Source organism: Neophocaena asiaeorientalis, unplaced genomic scaffold (genome assembly GCF_003031525.2).
Source record: "Neophocaena asiaeorientalis asiaeorientalis breed wild unplaced genomic scaffold, Neophocaena_asiaeorientalis_V1.1 scaffold196, whole genome shotgun sequence".
In the NCBI taxonomy this organism is placed as follows: Eukaryota; Metazoa; Chordata; class Mammalia; order Artiodactyla; family Phocoenidae; genus Neophocaena; species Neophocaena asiaeorientalis.
Genome location: NW_020173929.1, coordinates 2,087,003 through 2,102,545, shown reverse-complemented (window position 1 = coordinate 2,102,545; position 15,543 = coordinate 2,087,003). Strand labels below are relative to the sequence as shown.

At 43.6% G+C, this 15,543-nt stretch overlaps 1 protein-coding gene across 1 annotated transcript in view; it reads right to left on the bottom strand.

The window, feature by feature from the left end:
• KIAA1549L (KIAA1549 like) overlaps positions 1–15,543 on the bottom strand; it is a 126,618-nt gene that overhangs the window by 45,715 nt on the left and 65,360 nt on the right. The window contains exons 14-15 of the mRNA XM_024752632.1: positions 13,346–13,563; positions 6,230–6,359 (exon numbers count right to left, since the gene is read on the bottom strand). Coding sequence (XP_024608400.1) covers positions 6,230–6,359; positions 13,346–13,563 — 348 coding nt within the window. The remainder of the gene's footprint in view (positions 1–6,229; positions 6,360–13,345; positions 13,564–15,543) is intronic.

The following is a 15,543-nucleotide window of genomic DNA, read 5'->3' as shown; positions in this document are numbered from 1 at the left end:
AAAAACAGTTGGGTCTTTATTCTGCCTGAGAAATCACATTTGGGGCATCTTCTTTTCCTTTCCCCACTGCTTCATTATTTTCTATATGACTTTCATTTGGAAAATAACATTTTAAAAAAATTTCAAATAGTTATTTTTGTTTTGAAATATTAGGCTGACATTATCTTTTCTACCCGCTTTCTGCACTTGGAGGAATTAATTTCAATTAATTTCAAAGTTACTTTAAAGATATGATCTGTCCTTGTTAGGACGGATCAGTTTTGGACATCCTTCTAAAATCATGCCTTCTTCTAAAAGGGGTTCCTCCTTCTGAAAATTACTATCCAAGTGAGCCCCAGTAAATGCCAGGAGTGTGTGGCATCCCTTAGCTGTTAGGGTGGCAAAGTGGTTGAGAATTCTTGCTGCAAAACACAGGGATTCCCAAAGCCCTTGGAGCTAAGAGTCTCTCTTCCGTAGGCCCTCACTTTTCCTGTTCAGTGGAAAAATTCTGAAACAATCCAGGCTGCCATCAGTCCTGGGACTAAGATTTGCCCATGAAGAGAGTGTTTGTTGGCTTATTTGTTTATTTATTCATTTATTTTTACATGCAGGTGTTTCCTCTGGGACTCGAAAGCAGGCAACCTTTGAAAAATTCACACTTAAATCAACCTCCTGGTGCTTTTGTTTCTAACATGTCAAGGAGCTGGTCCCGACAAACCTCTTAGATAGCCTCATCCATCAGAGGGAAGACAGCCGAAGCAAGATGAACTACAATCCTGCAGCCTATGGAACAAAAACCACATTCACAGAAAGATAGACAAGATGAAAAGGCAGAGGGCTATGTATCAGATGAAGGAACAAGATAAAACCCCAGAAAAACAACTAAATGAAGTGGAGACAGGCAACCTTCCAGAAAAAGAATTCAGAATAATGATAGTGAAGATTGAGCCTGTGCTCCGCAACGAGAGAGGCCGCGACAGTGAGAGGCCCGTGCAACGCGATGAAGAGTGATCCCCGCTCGCCGCAACTAGAGAAAGCCCTCGCACAGAAACGAAGACCCAACACAGTCAAATAAATAAACAAATAAATTTATTTAAAAGGAATCCAAATCAGAAAAGAAGAAGTAAAGCTGTCACTGTTTGCAGATGAAATGATATACAACCTAATCCAAAAGTGGGCAGAAGACCTAAATAGAGATTTCTCCAAAGAAGACATACAGATGGCCAAGAAACACATGAAAAGCAGCTCAACATCACTAATTATTAGAGAAATGCAAATCAAAACTACAAGGAGGCATCATCTCACACCAGTTAGAATGGGCATCATCAGAAAATCTACAAACAACAAATGCTGGAGAGGGTGTGGAGGAAAGGGAACCCCCCTGCACTGTTGGTGGGAATGTAAATTGATACAGCCACTATGGACAACATTATGGAGGTTCCTTAAAAAACTAAAACTAGAATTACCAGGTGACGCAGCAATCCCACTACTGGGCATATACCCTGAGAAAACCATAATTCAAAAAGACACATGTACCCCAATGTTCATTGCAGCACTATTTACAATAGCCAGGTCATGGAAACAACCTAAATGCCCATTGACAGACGAATGGATAAAGAATATGTGGTACATATATACAATGGAATATTACTCAGCCATAAAAAGGAACGAAATTGGGTCATTTGTAGAGACGTGGATGGATCTAGAGACTGTCATACAGAGTGAAGTAAGTCAGAAAGAGAAAAACAAATATCGTATATTAACACATATATGTGGAACCTAGAAAAATAGTAAAGATGAACCGGTTTGCAGGGCAGAAATAGAGACATAGATGTAGAAAAGAAACGTATGGACACCAAGGAGGGAAAGTGGCAGGGGGTGGTGGTGGTGGTGTGATGAATTGGGAGATTGGGATTGACATATATACACTAACATGTATAAAATGGATAACTAATAAGAACCTGCTGTATAAAAAATAAATAAAATAAAATTCAAAAGAAAAAAAAAAAAGGAGCTGGTCCCTCTGGTGTTCCCTAATCTGGCAGAAATGACTTGCAAATGTTGGCCTAGCTTCAAGATCCCCAGACCCAGTAGGAAGCATGACGTGTTTCCAACTGAATGACCCGTTCACTGCTGAGCTAATGGATTCTTTTGCCAGGAGTGATTCAGGACTTTTAGAAAATCAAGATTCAGAAAACGAATGCATGCATTGTTTAAAACTAAGACTCTTATTTTTCTACTTTATCTGCTGGTCCAGTTTTTGCTTGTCCATGCAAGAATTTTGTGAGACCTGACATCTTATAGAGATCAGAAATACTGGGCATATATTATGTTATGAGAAGACAGATATACAGTGTTGTGAGGGCACATGCAGGTCATATTGTGGTGGTTAAGGGGATGGGCTCTGGAGTCGGGTAAACTTATTATGTAACTGCTTGGAGCCTTGGTTTCCCATCTGTACAACGGACATAATGAGAGCACCTACCTGACTGGTGACTGCAAATTCAATGAGATTATACCCGTAAAAAGACTAGAATAGGACCTGGTCTCGTGTGCGCAGTCAGGAGATGATAGCAAATACTTCTCATGGGATTAAAAGGCTCAGGAGGAGATACAAGAAACAATTTCATTCTCAGCATCAACAGTCTAAATTCCTGAAGTTGTTCCCTAGGTGATCATCTTCTCTAAAGGAAACATATTTGCTTATGTTTTTGTGATCACACACACTTTTCAAAGAATTGTATATTTTAAAATATCTATTGAAATGAAGTGTCCTTTCCCTAAAGTAATCTGTAACTGGAATATTTATACATGTTTGTGAGAGGTGAGCAACCGCCTTTAAAAAATCGTCCCTCTCCTACTGTTCTACACAACATTCCAGGAGTATTAGGTGAGTACTGCAAGTATGGGCAAAGTGGTAAAAAAAAAACCCTGCAGTGTTCTCTTTTCAAGACTAATAGGGAAACCTCTGGCCTATTTCCTCAAACTGTAAAAATGTCTGTGTCTAGAACCTCACGAGAAATCTATTAATACAAATCTTCAAATAAATTAAGAATGCTATCATACCTCAGCAGAATAGTCCCGAGCAGAAGAAGAAGTTCCCCAAACTACAAGCATCCAGGAAGAATACTCACTGTTAGCAGGGAGAGATTAATTGGAAATTTCAAACACCCTATTTTTAACCACAGGCTGATTATCAAATTGATGATCAAGTTTAGTATAAGAAATATTTGAATGGGGAGAAAATTTAACATTGAATAATTTAACCTGGAGGAGAAAAAAAAGATTCCTTAAAAAACTAAAACTAGAATTACCAGGTGACGCAGCAATCCCACTACTGGGCATATACCCTGAGAAAACCATAATTCAAAAAGACACATGTACCCCAATGTTCATTGCAGCACTATTTACAATAGCCAGGTCATGGAAACAACCTAAATGCCCATTGACAGACGAATGGATAAAGAATATGTGGTACATATATACAATGGAATATTACTCAGCCATAAAAAGGAACGAAATTGGGTCATTTGTAGAGACGTGGATGGATCTAGAGACTGTCATACAGAGTGAAGTAAGTCAGAAAGAGAAAAACAAATATCGTATATTAACACATATATGTGGAACCTAGAAAAATAGTAAAGATGAACCGGTTTGCAGGGCAGAAATAGAGACATAGATGTAGAAAAGAAACGTATGGACACCAAGGAGGGAAAGTGGCAGGGGGTGGTGGTGGTGGTGTGATGAATTGGGAGATTGGGATTGACATATATACACTAACATGTATAAAATGGATAACTAATAAGAACCTGCTGTATAAAAAATAAATAAAATAAAATTCAAAAGAAAAAAAAAAAAGGAGCTGGTCCCTCTGGTGTTCCCTAATCTGGCAGAAATGACTTGCAAATGTTGGCCTAGCTTCAAGATCCCCAGACCCAGTAGGAAGCATGACGTGTTTCCAACTGAATGACCCGTTCACTGCTGAGCTAATGGATTCTTTTGCCAGGAGTGATTCAGGACTTTTAGAAAATCAAGATTCAGAAAACGAATGCATGCATTGTTTAAAACTAAGACTCTTATTTTTCTACTTTATCTGCTGGTCCAGTTTTTGCTTGTCCATGCAAGAATTTTGTGAGACCTGACATCTTATAGAGATCAGAAATACTGGGCATATATTATGTTATGAGAAGACAGATATACAGTGTTGTGAGGGCACATGCAGGTCATATTGTGGTGGTTAAGGGGATGGGCTCTGGAGTCGGGTAAACTTATTATGTAACTGCTTGGAGCCTTGGTTTCCCATCTGTACAACGGACATAATGAGAGCACCTACCTGACTGGTGACTGCAAATTCAATGAGATTATACCCGTAAAAAGACTAGAATAGGACCTGGTCTCGTGTGCGCAGTCAGGAGATGATAGCAAATACTTCTCATGGGATTAAAAGGCTCAGGAGGAGATACAAGAAACAATTTCATTCTCAGCATCAACAGTCTAAATTCCTGAAGTTGTTCCCTAGGTGATCATCTTCTCTAAAGGAAACATATTTGCTTATGTTTTTGTGATCACACACACTTTTCAAAGAATTGTATATTTTAAAATATCTATTGAAATGAAGTGTCCTTTCCCTAAAGTAATCTGTAACTGGAATATTTATACATGTTTGTGAGAGGTGAGCAACCGCCTTTAAAAAATCGTCCCTCTCCTACTGTTCTACACAACATTCCAGGAGTATTAGGTGAGTACTGCAAGTATGGGCAAAGTGGTAAAAAAAAAACCCTGCAGTGTTCTCTTTTCAAGACTAATAGGGAAACCTCTGGCCTATTTCCTCAAACTGTAAAAATGTCTGTGTCTAGAACCTCACGAGAAATCTATTAATACAAATCTTCAAATAAATTAAGAATGCTATCATACCTCAGCAGAATAGTCCCGAGCAGAAGAAGAAGTTCCCCAAACTACAAGCATCCAGGAAGAATACTCACTGTTAGCAGGGAGAGATTAATTGGAAATTTCAAACACCCTATTTTTAACCACAGGCTGATTATCAAATTGATGATCAAGTTTAGTATAAGAAATATTTGTATGGGGAGAAAATTTAACATTGAATAATTTAATCTGGAGGAGAAAAAAAAGATTTTCCCAAAGCATCTGGAATTTTACAAAACTAAACCATCAAACTGTTTTCTATAAAAAAGGAAAGAGAAATAAAAGATAAGGGCATCATCACCAACACAAATATCAAGTTTAAATGTAAGGAAGGTAATTAGAATTCAAATTAGGTATAATATCTCTGCTTTTAATTGGACCATTAAAAAAATCCCAGTTTAAGTTTTTGTGGCAAACAATGACCAGTCCTGAGGGTGGAGAAATCCTATTGCCTTCAAATTAGCACCGGATGTTTAAGAAATCAAGTGTCATTTTCAAATTACAACCCCACAATTGTAACAAAACCTTATCTGGATATATTTGAATCATAACTCTTGTTACATAAAAATTTTTATTTGTAATTAGCGAAACATTTTAGGAGAAAGGGAAAGAAACATTTTCATAAAACATAAGAGTATATTCAAGGCCATTTGAAATCTTGGGGCAGAATGAAGCATTACTGAACATCCCAGCATAGTACTGTTCTCGTGAGCTCATGAGAGCAACTACATGTGACGGGATGTAAACAACGTGAGAGGAGGCACCAAACTGTAAGTCATCATCTGGGGACGTTTGATGGGATTAGAAGCATTTTTACAGCTTGGAGCATCCTTGCACATAAGCATGTGCTTTATCATATGCCATCACCAAATCGCTCTGTTGGAAATCTCATTGTTTCCATGGCATACTGAGGAGTTATGAAATCAGGAACAAATCCAACTTCTCAACGGTGCTATGGATTAAAAGAAGCCTATGTTCAAATGAATTCTAACCCACAGCCATAGTTCCTACTGAGTTTGTAAGGACAAAGGGAAAAAAAATTAAGGGCGTTTAGAATTGCTGTTGAGTTTAAGGTCAATAACGTACTATTCATATAACGGTTGAATTTAGACACTGAGCTCCTTTGAGCAATCATTTGTTACTCTGACACATTCCACTTAGTCTTACTTTGCAAAACAGGTAATAAATAATAAAACAGAAACCATTTGAGTGCATTTTAAAATTCCACTAATATGCAGTAAACTGAAACATTATAGGATGCTCTCTCCCCTCTGCATTCAGGACAAAGCAAAGCTGTATTCAGCTCGGCCCACCAGAGACTTACATCGTATCCGCTGTTACGGATTCCACGCCGAGGTCGCTCCCGAGTCACCAGAAGGTCCATCTCCGTCTCCCCCGGACTCGGGCTGTTCAGAGATTGCCGACTCCGGTAGACAGAGTTCTTCATCTGTTGCCTGAAGAAAATTCAACAACTGTTATGATGCAGCAAATGCCCTGACAGATGGAATTCTCCACTGATCCAAACTACAGGCAACCAATGAAGGGTTTGGATTTGCTTCACGAATCTCAGAATTGATGGTATTTGTTCCCTGGCCATCAGGGGCTGTAGAAAGAGTAGAATAAAGAATTTTCTTCCAGATGCTATAACCATTTGGCTGAATTGTAAATGCTCTTTTGTATGGAAACTAGGTAACTATAATCAATTGCAACACTGCAACCTCATCTAAGATTCTGCTGATGGCAAGGCCACGGACTCTCCCTTGACCCTCTAGGACAGCTAATGCTGGAAGAACAAACTTGCTTTTGTTAGCTTTGTTGACTTGGCAGCCTCCTATTCCTTTTCATCTTTCTGATTTCACATGCAGGGTTCCATGATGCGTTAACAAATGCTGTGGCTAATGAGCTTCTCAAACACAAGTGTTGATAGATTTTCTTTTCTACCTTTACCACAGTGGATTCCCTTCTGGGCTAAGGAGCTATAAACCAAAAGGCAATTTGGGGCCCATCCATCCATCCATTCATCATTCAGTATTTACTGAGTGGCTACTATGTACCAGGCACTGTGGAAGATGATGAAGATTCACAGTGAGCAAGACAGACATGGCCCCGCTCTCCTGAGCTTACATTCTAATAAGGGAGACAGACAATTCGCATGATAATTTCCAAGAGAAATAAGGGCTAGGAAGAAAAACGAGGTGACGTGACAGATGGCGATAGGATGAGGGATGACTTTAGATAGGATGTTCAGGGAAGACCTCTCTGGAGAGGTGACATTTTGGCAGACACCTTAACAGAGCCAGCCACACGCCAATCTAGGCATAGAGCATTTCAGGCCCAGGGGGTAGCATGTTCGGAGGCTCCACTCAGCTCCCACTAGGAAATGCATCATCACTGTCTTGTTTCCACTTGTCATTAGAGGAATTTTTTGAGGAGGGGGAAAGAAACAGTAACATAGTGAGGGCTGTGGCTGTGCTTTTCTTCTTGCACAAGAGTCAATTCTTAGTAGCAGGGACTTTCACATGATCCTGCAGGGTTCATCCCACAAAGGTGGGATAAAATCACTGGCTACTTCCCTCTCATCCAACAGTAAGTTTCTCTCCGTAAATAACTTGCATTTCAGAGCATCTGCCTTCAGAGAACTCCCCAAACACCACCTATTTTGTGTCTCGGTTCTAAGATTCTATCCATTCATTGGTTGAAGGAAAAGAGGTTGCATTATTTATTCCCAGTGACTATGGAAGAAACCTGGGACATATAGATACCTTTTCATGATCCCACACCCAGTTTGTCACAGCATGACACTCACACACTGTTAGTCTAGAGCAGACATTAGAACTCCCAAGGCAAGACACTACCCTTGCAATTAGTCTAGGGAATAAAACACACTATTAGACCGACTCCCTCACCATGAGGAGCTTATACCTGTTTAGAGAGCCTCTGTGGTCTTTGCTTCGCTGGCACCCAGGACAACCCTCTTTAGGTAAGAGCGCTAGGATGTTCTTTGGGGGCCAGCTCTCCTCCAGGGATAGGCATGTGACTCAGGCTGGACAGTCATAGCATCACAACCCCATGGCCATAACAGCTGGTCAGAGGGTGGGCAATTGAGTTAGTCAAATGAGACTAAGTCTCAAGGCTTTTGCTACAGCAACCAGCAAAGAGGCATTCTCTTGGCATTGAGGTTTCTAAGAAGATAGGATATAAGCCTAGAGTTGTTGGTAACCAGTTTGCCACTCTGAGGTAAAAGCCTGCCTGAAAACCCGCCAGCAAAGAGTGAAGAAACAGCAAGGTAAACATGGAAGACATTCTATGACCTCTTAGATCTAGCCACTCCTGAAGCTTTGGCCTGTTCAATGGTAAACTCCCCTTTTATTTAACCAGTTTGTGTTGGTTTTCCATCATTTACATCCAAAAGAATCCTGACTAATATAGGAACTTACCACCTAGTGTTATCAAACGTGCCCTGCAGTTATCTGCAATTAGAGGCTTCCTTTAGGAAAGAAGCACAGCCTCGTGAAACAGAATCTCTTCTGAGTGATTCACACGTTAAAGGCAGATCCCAAAGAATTCTTACCCTTGACCTAATTACAAATCATTTTTGGAAGAAGCAGACTTCACAACTGTCCTGAGATTGCCAATTACTAATAAAGGTGATGGAGGAGTAAATACTAGGATTAGCAATTGTCATTTAAGTAGTTTATTTTGGAAGTATTAGAAATACAATAGTGAGATTGTGTAAGCCCTTTCAAGAACCATGAACAGGGGTGAGCCCTTAGACACTGGCATACACCCCAGTCTCCTTTCCCGCCAAAGACAATGTTCTTTTATATACAGCTTAAAGATTGCTGTTTGACATGGAGCTCAATTGACCAGATCACCAATGTGTGCCTGATGTGCAAGCAACTACTTCGAGATAAATTAGGCTTTCAGGTAGAGAAATTACTTATTTTAATCAAATAGAGTTCCCTTAGGTATATTCATTTCCTATTGGTATTTTTGCTATATTCTTTAAAAGTTAACAAATTTTGAAACTTGCAAACTTGAGATATAAGCTTTTTAACCTTTGAAAATACTGCTGGGAGGATAACGATAAATATTATTTGGATTTTTTTGGAGCCTGGGATTAACCACTATAGTTTAGGAATGTAGTTTCCACACTGTGTTCTACAGAACCCTAGGGTTCCATAAAGATGGACTAGAACCATTGAGAAGGAGGAGGACGCCCTGCTTCTATCAGAGAAACTCTGTCTTTATAGGTTATTGCCTTAGGTTGGGTTCCCCCAGAAGCAAGCTCTGTGATGATCTGAGTAGAAGTAGACGTGGTTTATTTGGGAGGGGGTTCCAGGAAGCACAAGTTGGGAAGTGGGAAAATGAGAGAGGGAAGGAAAGGAGGCCAATAAAGGATATGATCCAGAGCAGATCAGTGTTTTGGGCATCTGGGGCTCAAACTCACTAGAGAAGTGTGGGAGACAGATGTTTTAAAATGTAGGTTTCGGGCTTCCCTGGTGGCGCAGTGGTTGAGAGTCCGCCTGCCGATGCAGGGGACGCGGGTTCGTGCCCCGGTCCGGGAAGATCCCACGTGCCGCAGAGCGGCTGGGTCCGTGAGCCATGGCCGCTGAGCCTGCGCGTCCGGAGCCTGTGCTCCGCAACGGGAGAGGCCACAACAGTGAGAGGCCCGCGTACCGCAAAAAAAATAAAATAAAATAAAATAAAATAATAAAATGTAGGTTTCATTATTATTCAGGTATGGTAAAACCAACAGATCAGGGGATGACCGCCATTGAAAAGATAGCTCGTATACTCACAGGTCTCAAGAGGAAAGGGCATGCCACACTATGGAGGGCCACATGGAAAGCACAAAGGTCAGTCACAAGGCAGTGGGAGTGTGGGGAAAATGTGGGCAAGAGCCTTTATTGTGGCTTTCACGGGAAAGAACTGGCAAGGCAGGGTAAGCAGGCTTAGGGCTGGCTCACTTGAAAGAGTCTGGCCGACTCTGGGACATGGGAGCTGTCCCTGTTTGTCTGGTACCTGGCCAGGGTGATTCGGGCAGGGACGCTGGGGGCTCAGATTGCAAAAGCCCTGTGTGCAAGAGGCAGCTGGAGTCTGGGCTCCAGCTTGTTTGGTTTGTGTCTAACAAGTGCACTTGCACGTGAGGCTTACTATCCCTAAGAAAAGGCTAGCCAGCCCTGGGAGGGGCAGTTTCTCCAGGGGCAAGGTCCCAGATGTCAAATCATCAAACATAGAAACCAGACAACAGTGTATAGTTCTTCTGCCAGGGGTCTTTATCCATCAGTTCCCATCTGTCAGTGACTACAGCTGCTCCAGAGCACATTAACTACCTGACACTTCTGGTCGGGGGTGCACGTCAGAGTCACAGATGAAGGATGCTGCTGGACTATAGTGGGGCTGAGGGGACATGTAGGGGGCCTCTGACAGCACCTGCCTCAGTTATATTACATACTCTGTGTCTCTGGGTAAGAGTTTATAAAATAAAAAGGGGGGTGTGCTCTGACTTTTAAAAAAAAGCTGTGAAAACTTTTTTTTTTTTTGCAGTACATGGGCCTCTCACTGTTGTGGCCTCTCCTGTTGCGGAGCACAGTCTCCGGACGCACAGGCTCAGCGGCCATGGCTCATGGGCCCAGCCGCTCCGCGGCATGTGGGATCTTCCCGGACCAGGGCACAAACCCGTGTCCCCTACATTGGCAGGCGGACTCTCAACCACTGCGCCAGCAGGAAAGCCCTGTGAAAACTCTTTTAAAGGGTATCAGGATGAGCCATCATTTGGAATCTAAACTTTGTCTTTGATTTATTTAGGTCTCAGAGTAAGATTCTGGTTACTGATGCTACCTCTGGCCTAGAGAATGAGTCCCTTACTTGTGCCTTGCAGGGGTTAGGTCACTGAGAGCAGAACCTCTAACAAGTTGAACTGTGAACAGTAATTAACAGGCAAGTCTAACCTGTGATAACAGGTAACACACACAGCAGGTAGCAGTGGACAGTGCCTGGAGTCAACAGCGGGGTGTGACAAAAATAGCACCCGAGGGGCTTCCCTGGTGGCACAGTGGTTAAGAACCCACCTGCCAACGCAGGGGACACGTGTTTGAGCCCTGGTCCGGGAAGATCCCACATGCTGCAGAGCAACTAAGCCCGTGTGCCACAACTACGGAGGCTGCGTTCTAGAGCCCCTGAGCCACAACTACTGAGCCCGTGGGCCACAACTACTGAAGCCCATGCACCTAGAGCCCGTGCTCCACAACAAGAGAAGCCACCGCAATGAGAAGCCCGTGCACCACCACGAAGAGTAGCCCCCACTCACCACAAGTAGAGGAAGCCCACATGCAGCAACAAAGACCCAACGCAGCCAAAAATAAATTAAAAATTATATTTTTTAAAAACTTAAAAAAAAAAGAATAGCACCCAAGAGCTTACTGAGCCTCTCTCTCCTTTTCTCTCTTAAGCTTTCTCTTCTCGTCCCAGTCTCTTGCTGACCCCTGAAGAGTAGCCCCCGCTCACCACAAGTAGAGGAAGCCCACACGCAGCAACGAAGACCCAACGCAGCCAAAAATAAATTAAAAATTATTTTTTTTAAAAACTTAAAAAAAAAGAATAGCACCCAAGAGCTTACTGAGCCTCTGTCTCTCTCCTTTTCTCTCTTAAGCTTTCTCTTCTCGTCCCAGTCTCTTGCTGACCCCATCTCCTTTCCTACCCCCCACCTCACCTGATTTGTGGTTTTCTCTATTTTTCCCTTAACTGGTCAAAAATTTTAATTAAATCATTTCTTCAACAGACATTTCCTAAAAATTACCTTTATCATCCCAGCATCAGCAGGCCATCAAAGGGCCTTAAGAATCTGGCCTGACCTTTTGTTAGGCAGTGGAGACGCACCTCTCCAGAAAAAAGTTTTGTTCATTCTCCTTATAAAATACCTTAACGGAAATTTTCATTTCTCAAATAATTTCCAAACTCAGTTCCTCTTACTTGTACAGGGCTTTTGATTCATTTTCCAAGTATCAGCAGGAAACCCAGCAAAAAAACTCCCCGCCCTCGTCTATAAAAGACCCCTGAAGTAAAAAGCACCAAAGTATAAAGTGAAGCTAAAGAAGCCCCAGCCTCCCAATAAAATCTACATATGTTCTTCTCTTTTTTTCCTACAGTTATCAACTTGGTGGCACACACATTGTGATCCCATCACAGTATGATTTTAGATCAACAGCTTGGTATCCCCACCAAGCCTAATGAGAAGCCTGGTAAATGAAGCACTGGCTTAGAATTCTCCCCTTTCATTATTAAAAATAAATTATGGTGATTCCATTGATAAAATGTAGCAGCTTGATTTTATGGCTTCCATCTAAGCCTGCCACATAGTCATTTTGGCTTTGAATAAATACCCACTCAGGCCAGGAACCATCCTGTCCTCCCCGGGGACCTCTGAAGGGGGTACGTCTGCCAAGGCTACAGGATGGGCTGGAGTACTGGCAGCTCAAAGTCAAGGGGCCACTGCCAAGGAGTATTTGAAAGAGATGTTCTCAAATCATGAAAATGCTTTTGGGGAAATACCTCAGAGGGAAGGCAAAGAAGAAAGGCGGGCCTATCTAGCTTTGCTGACCTCTACCCCTTTTCCCAGCAGGTGAGGCCACTCCCTGCTGAATTAGCCCCAAAGCTTGGAGAGAGGCCAATTCCAACCACCAGGCCTACCCGTCTCTTGCTAGGCCAGGCCCACCTTTTCGACTGTCACAGCAGCTCACATTTCAAACACCCATTGCACTTGTGAGTAATGAACTTTTGAGGTGGTGATCTTTCTCTCCCATCAGACCTTAAGTTCCACAAGAGCAGTGATTGGGCTGTCCTGTCCACCATAAAATTTGGAATGAATTGAATGAATGAACACGTGACCATGACAGTATCCAGGATCATGCGTGGTGCCCAATACAGAGCAGGTGACAACAAATGGCAAGTGAATGAACAAGTCTATGAATGAAAGAGGAACTCGGCATGGAGATTGGAGTAGCGGTGCGGTAAATACTTACTGAAGCTGAATGAAAAGGTGAGGCATGCGTTCTGTTTTTCTTATGCAAGAGCCACTAAAATAATTGACGAATACACTGTCCCTTGATCTGGAAGTTGCATAGCCAGGTGGGTGATAATTATATCTGAACCCAGCTCTGAAACAGCTACAGGTTTGAAAACATCATTCAGCTAAAGGACAATTATGGTTGTTTGCACAAGTATTTTTTTTTTAACGGCTTCAATTTTATTCTCTTCCAGACTCACTGTGGAACTCCTGTTCGTACAGACCAGTGTGGCCCAGACCAGCAGCCTGCAAAGACGATAGTCCTAAGGTAACAAACAGATCCAGAGACCCAGACTGTATTGCCCGAGGCACACCCTGCCCTCATCCCACTAATGGTACAGCGAACTTCAGAGAATCCCTTCGGGACTGCACCTGTTTTTAGCCTCAGTGAATGGGGCACACATTTCTGGGTCTGGATCCAAAACGTGCTCGATTTCCTTTGGGGCTTTTTCATACATCTTTTTTCTTTCCATCTGAGCCTTGCCCGCCTCCACCGGAGGGAAGTCGTAGTACCCCTTCCTCTTGGCTTTGAGGCGCAGCTTGTTCCGGTAATGCTCGATGTCTGACTTCTGCTTCAGGGCTTTGTTCACCTGGGGAGAGAGACAGTCTCAGGCCCACACCTGACCAGGCCCAGCCCACAGACAGGAAGCTTCATCAGACAGTCACAACTCCTGGAAAAGCCATCCTGGGCTTCACCTCTGGTCCTCTGAGCCAGCCAGACCCACCTGTGTCCCATGCCAAGACCAGCCCTCAAGAGTGGACCACTAACAGTGTGGAGCCTGGCACTTGCCTAAGTCACCTGAGACCTTCCCGCAGGGCCTCCTTGCCCATCTATTCAAGTCTACTCGGCTCTAGGTCTGACTCTGCACTTTTAGCTTTGTGGTGTGGGCCTTAGTCCCGCCTAAACCCTTTTGGTTCCCCTGTGTGGAAGACTCGGACTTCGCAACCCAGCTAGACTTGGGGTTCCGACACTAGCTCCAGCCCTGAGCAGCCCAGTGGCCTCCCCTGGCGGTCTGGCTGGTGTTCAGCTGGATAAGACAGCCAGTTCCTGAAGGAGTAGAGTTGAGATGAATGGGGTGGGAAAGGGGGAGCAGACACCCTGCTCCCAAGGTCTCCCTACTCTATCGACCTGCACTTGAGAGCTTATTCTTGTCAACCTATAGCTTTCTTGAAAGAAGCCTTGCATGGTCGCTGTTGCCAACCAGTTCCTGCTTACCTGTCAAAGATACAAGCAGATGACTTTGCTAAATAAGTAACAAATGATGAGGATGTTACTCCCACAAACAGAGCTGAATGGTGAAATCTGCCTGACACTGAACAATACGGAGAACCATTAGTGCTGCTGGTAATCGGACTTGACTACATCTGTATAATCATGTATACTGCAGAGAGCATTTTCACAGCTGTAATTTCAAGGGACAATCATGGAAAGTCTGGTAAGTGTGGGGATGACTTCCACCTGAGAGATGAGGAAACTGAGTCCCCCAAACGGCTAATTTAGTAAAGTGCAGAGTTGGGACCCCCAGCAAACTAAGTAAGAGCTCCCCTTATAGAATCTGTGATGTACAATCACTGGAGTGACTTAATGTGTGTGAAGTGAAGTCTTCTTAACCTTCATGACAACCCATAGGCAGGTTATTTCATTCCCCATTGTACAGATGAGATTAAGGAACTTTCTCACGGTCCCCACAGATAATCAGTGGTGGGGTCAGGGTTTGACCTTGGACAGCCCATGTCAGAGCTCTGAGTCTGCACAGTTAGCTACCATGTACACTGCCTCTCAGGATGAGAAGACGAGGAAGTATAGAAGGTCCAAAGTCTAAGCCCCTGGACTGGTAGATTCCACCCCAAGAATGGCTGAGGGCTGAGGTTGGTGTGGGCTTGCCAGAGTTGGGTCTTTCCATTGGGAAGATGTGCAAGGCAATGGTCATCTGGCAGTGCATTGGCGCTGGATACAGAGCTGGCAAAAAATCCATAGGCCCAGACTCTACCCCAGACCTACTGAATCCGAATCTTCAAGAGTGGGGCCTGGGCATCTGTAGTTTGAAAAAAGTCCCAGAGCTGACTCTGGTCCAGCACCTGGGTGAGAAACCTCTGGCACTGAGCATTGGTCTTCAAATTATATTCCATGGATTTGTGTCATTTTGGAAGGTCGGCTGAGAATCTTACGAGAATTAGGAGTCTTGCCCTCCAAAAGCCAATAGCTTCAGCAAGTCCAGGGACCTGGGTTAAGAACTGTTGCCCCAGAGCTCCAGGAGAGTCCTCAGGAGCCAGGAAAGTGTGGAGGCAGCAAGAAGACAGCTAATGGGCTTCCCTGGTGGCGCAGTGGTTGAGAGTCCGCCTGCCGATGCAGGGGACACAGGTTCGTGCCCGGGTCCGGGAAGATCCCACATGCCGCGGAGTGGCTGGGCCCGTGAGCCATGGCTGCTGAGCCTGCGCGTCCGGAGCCTGTGCTCCACAACGGGAGAGGCCACAACAGTGAGAGGCCCGTGTACCGAAAAAAAAAAAAAAAAAGCAGACAGCTAAGCTGTTGGGTCTGGTCCCCAACCAACAGAGCAGCCCACCACGCT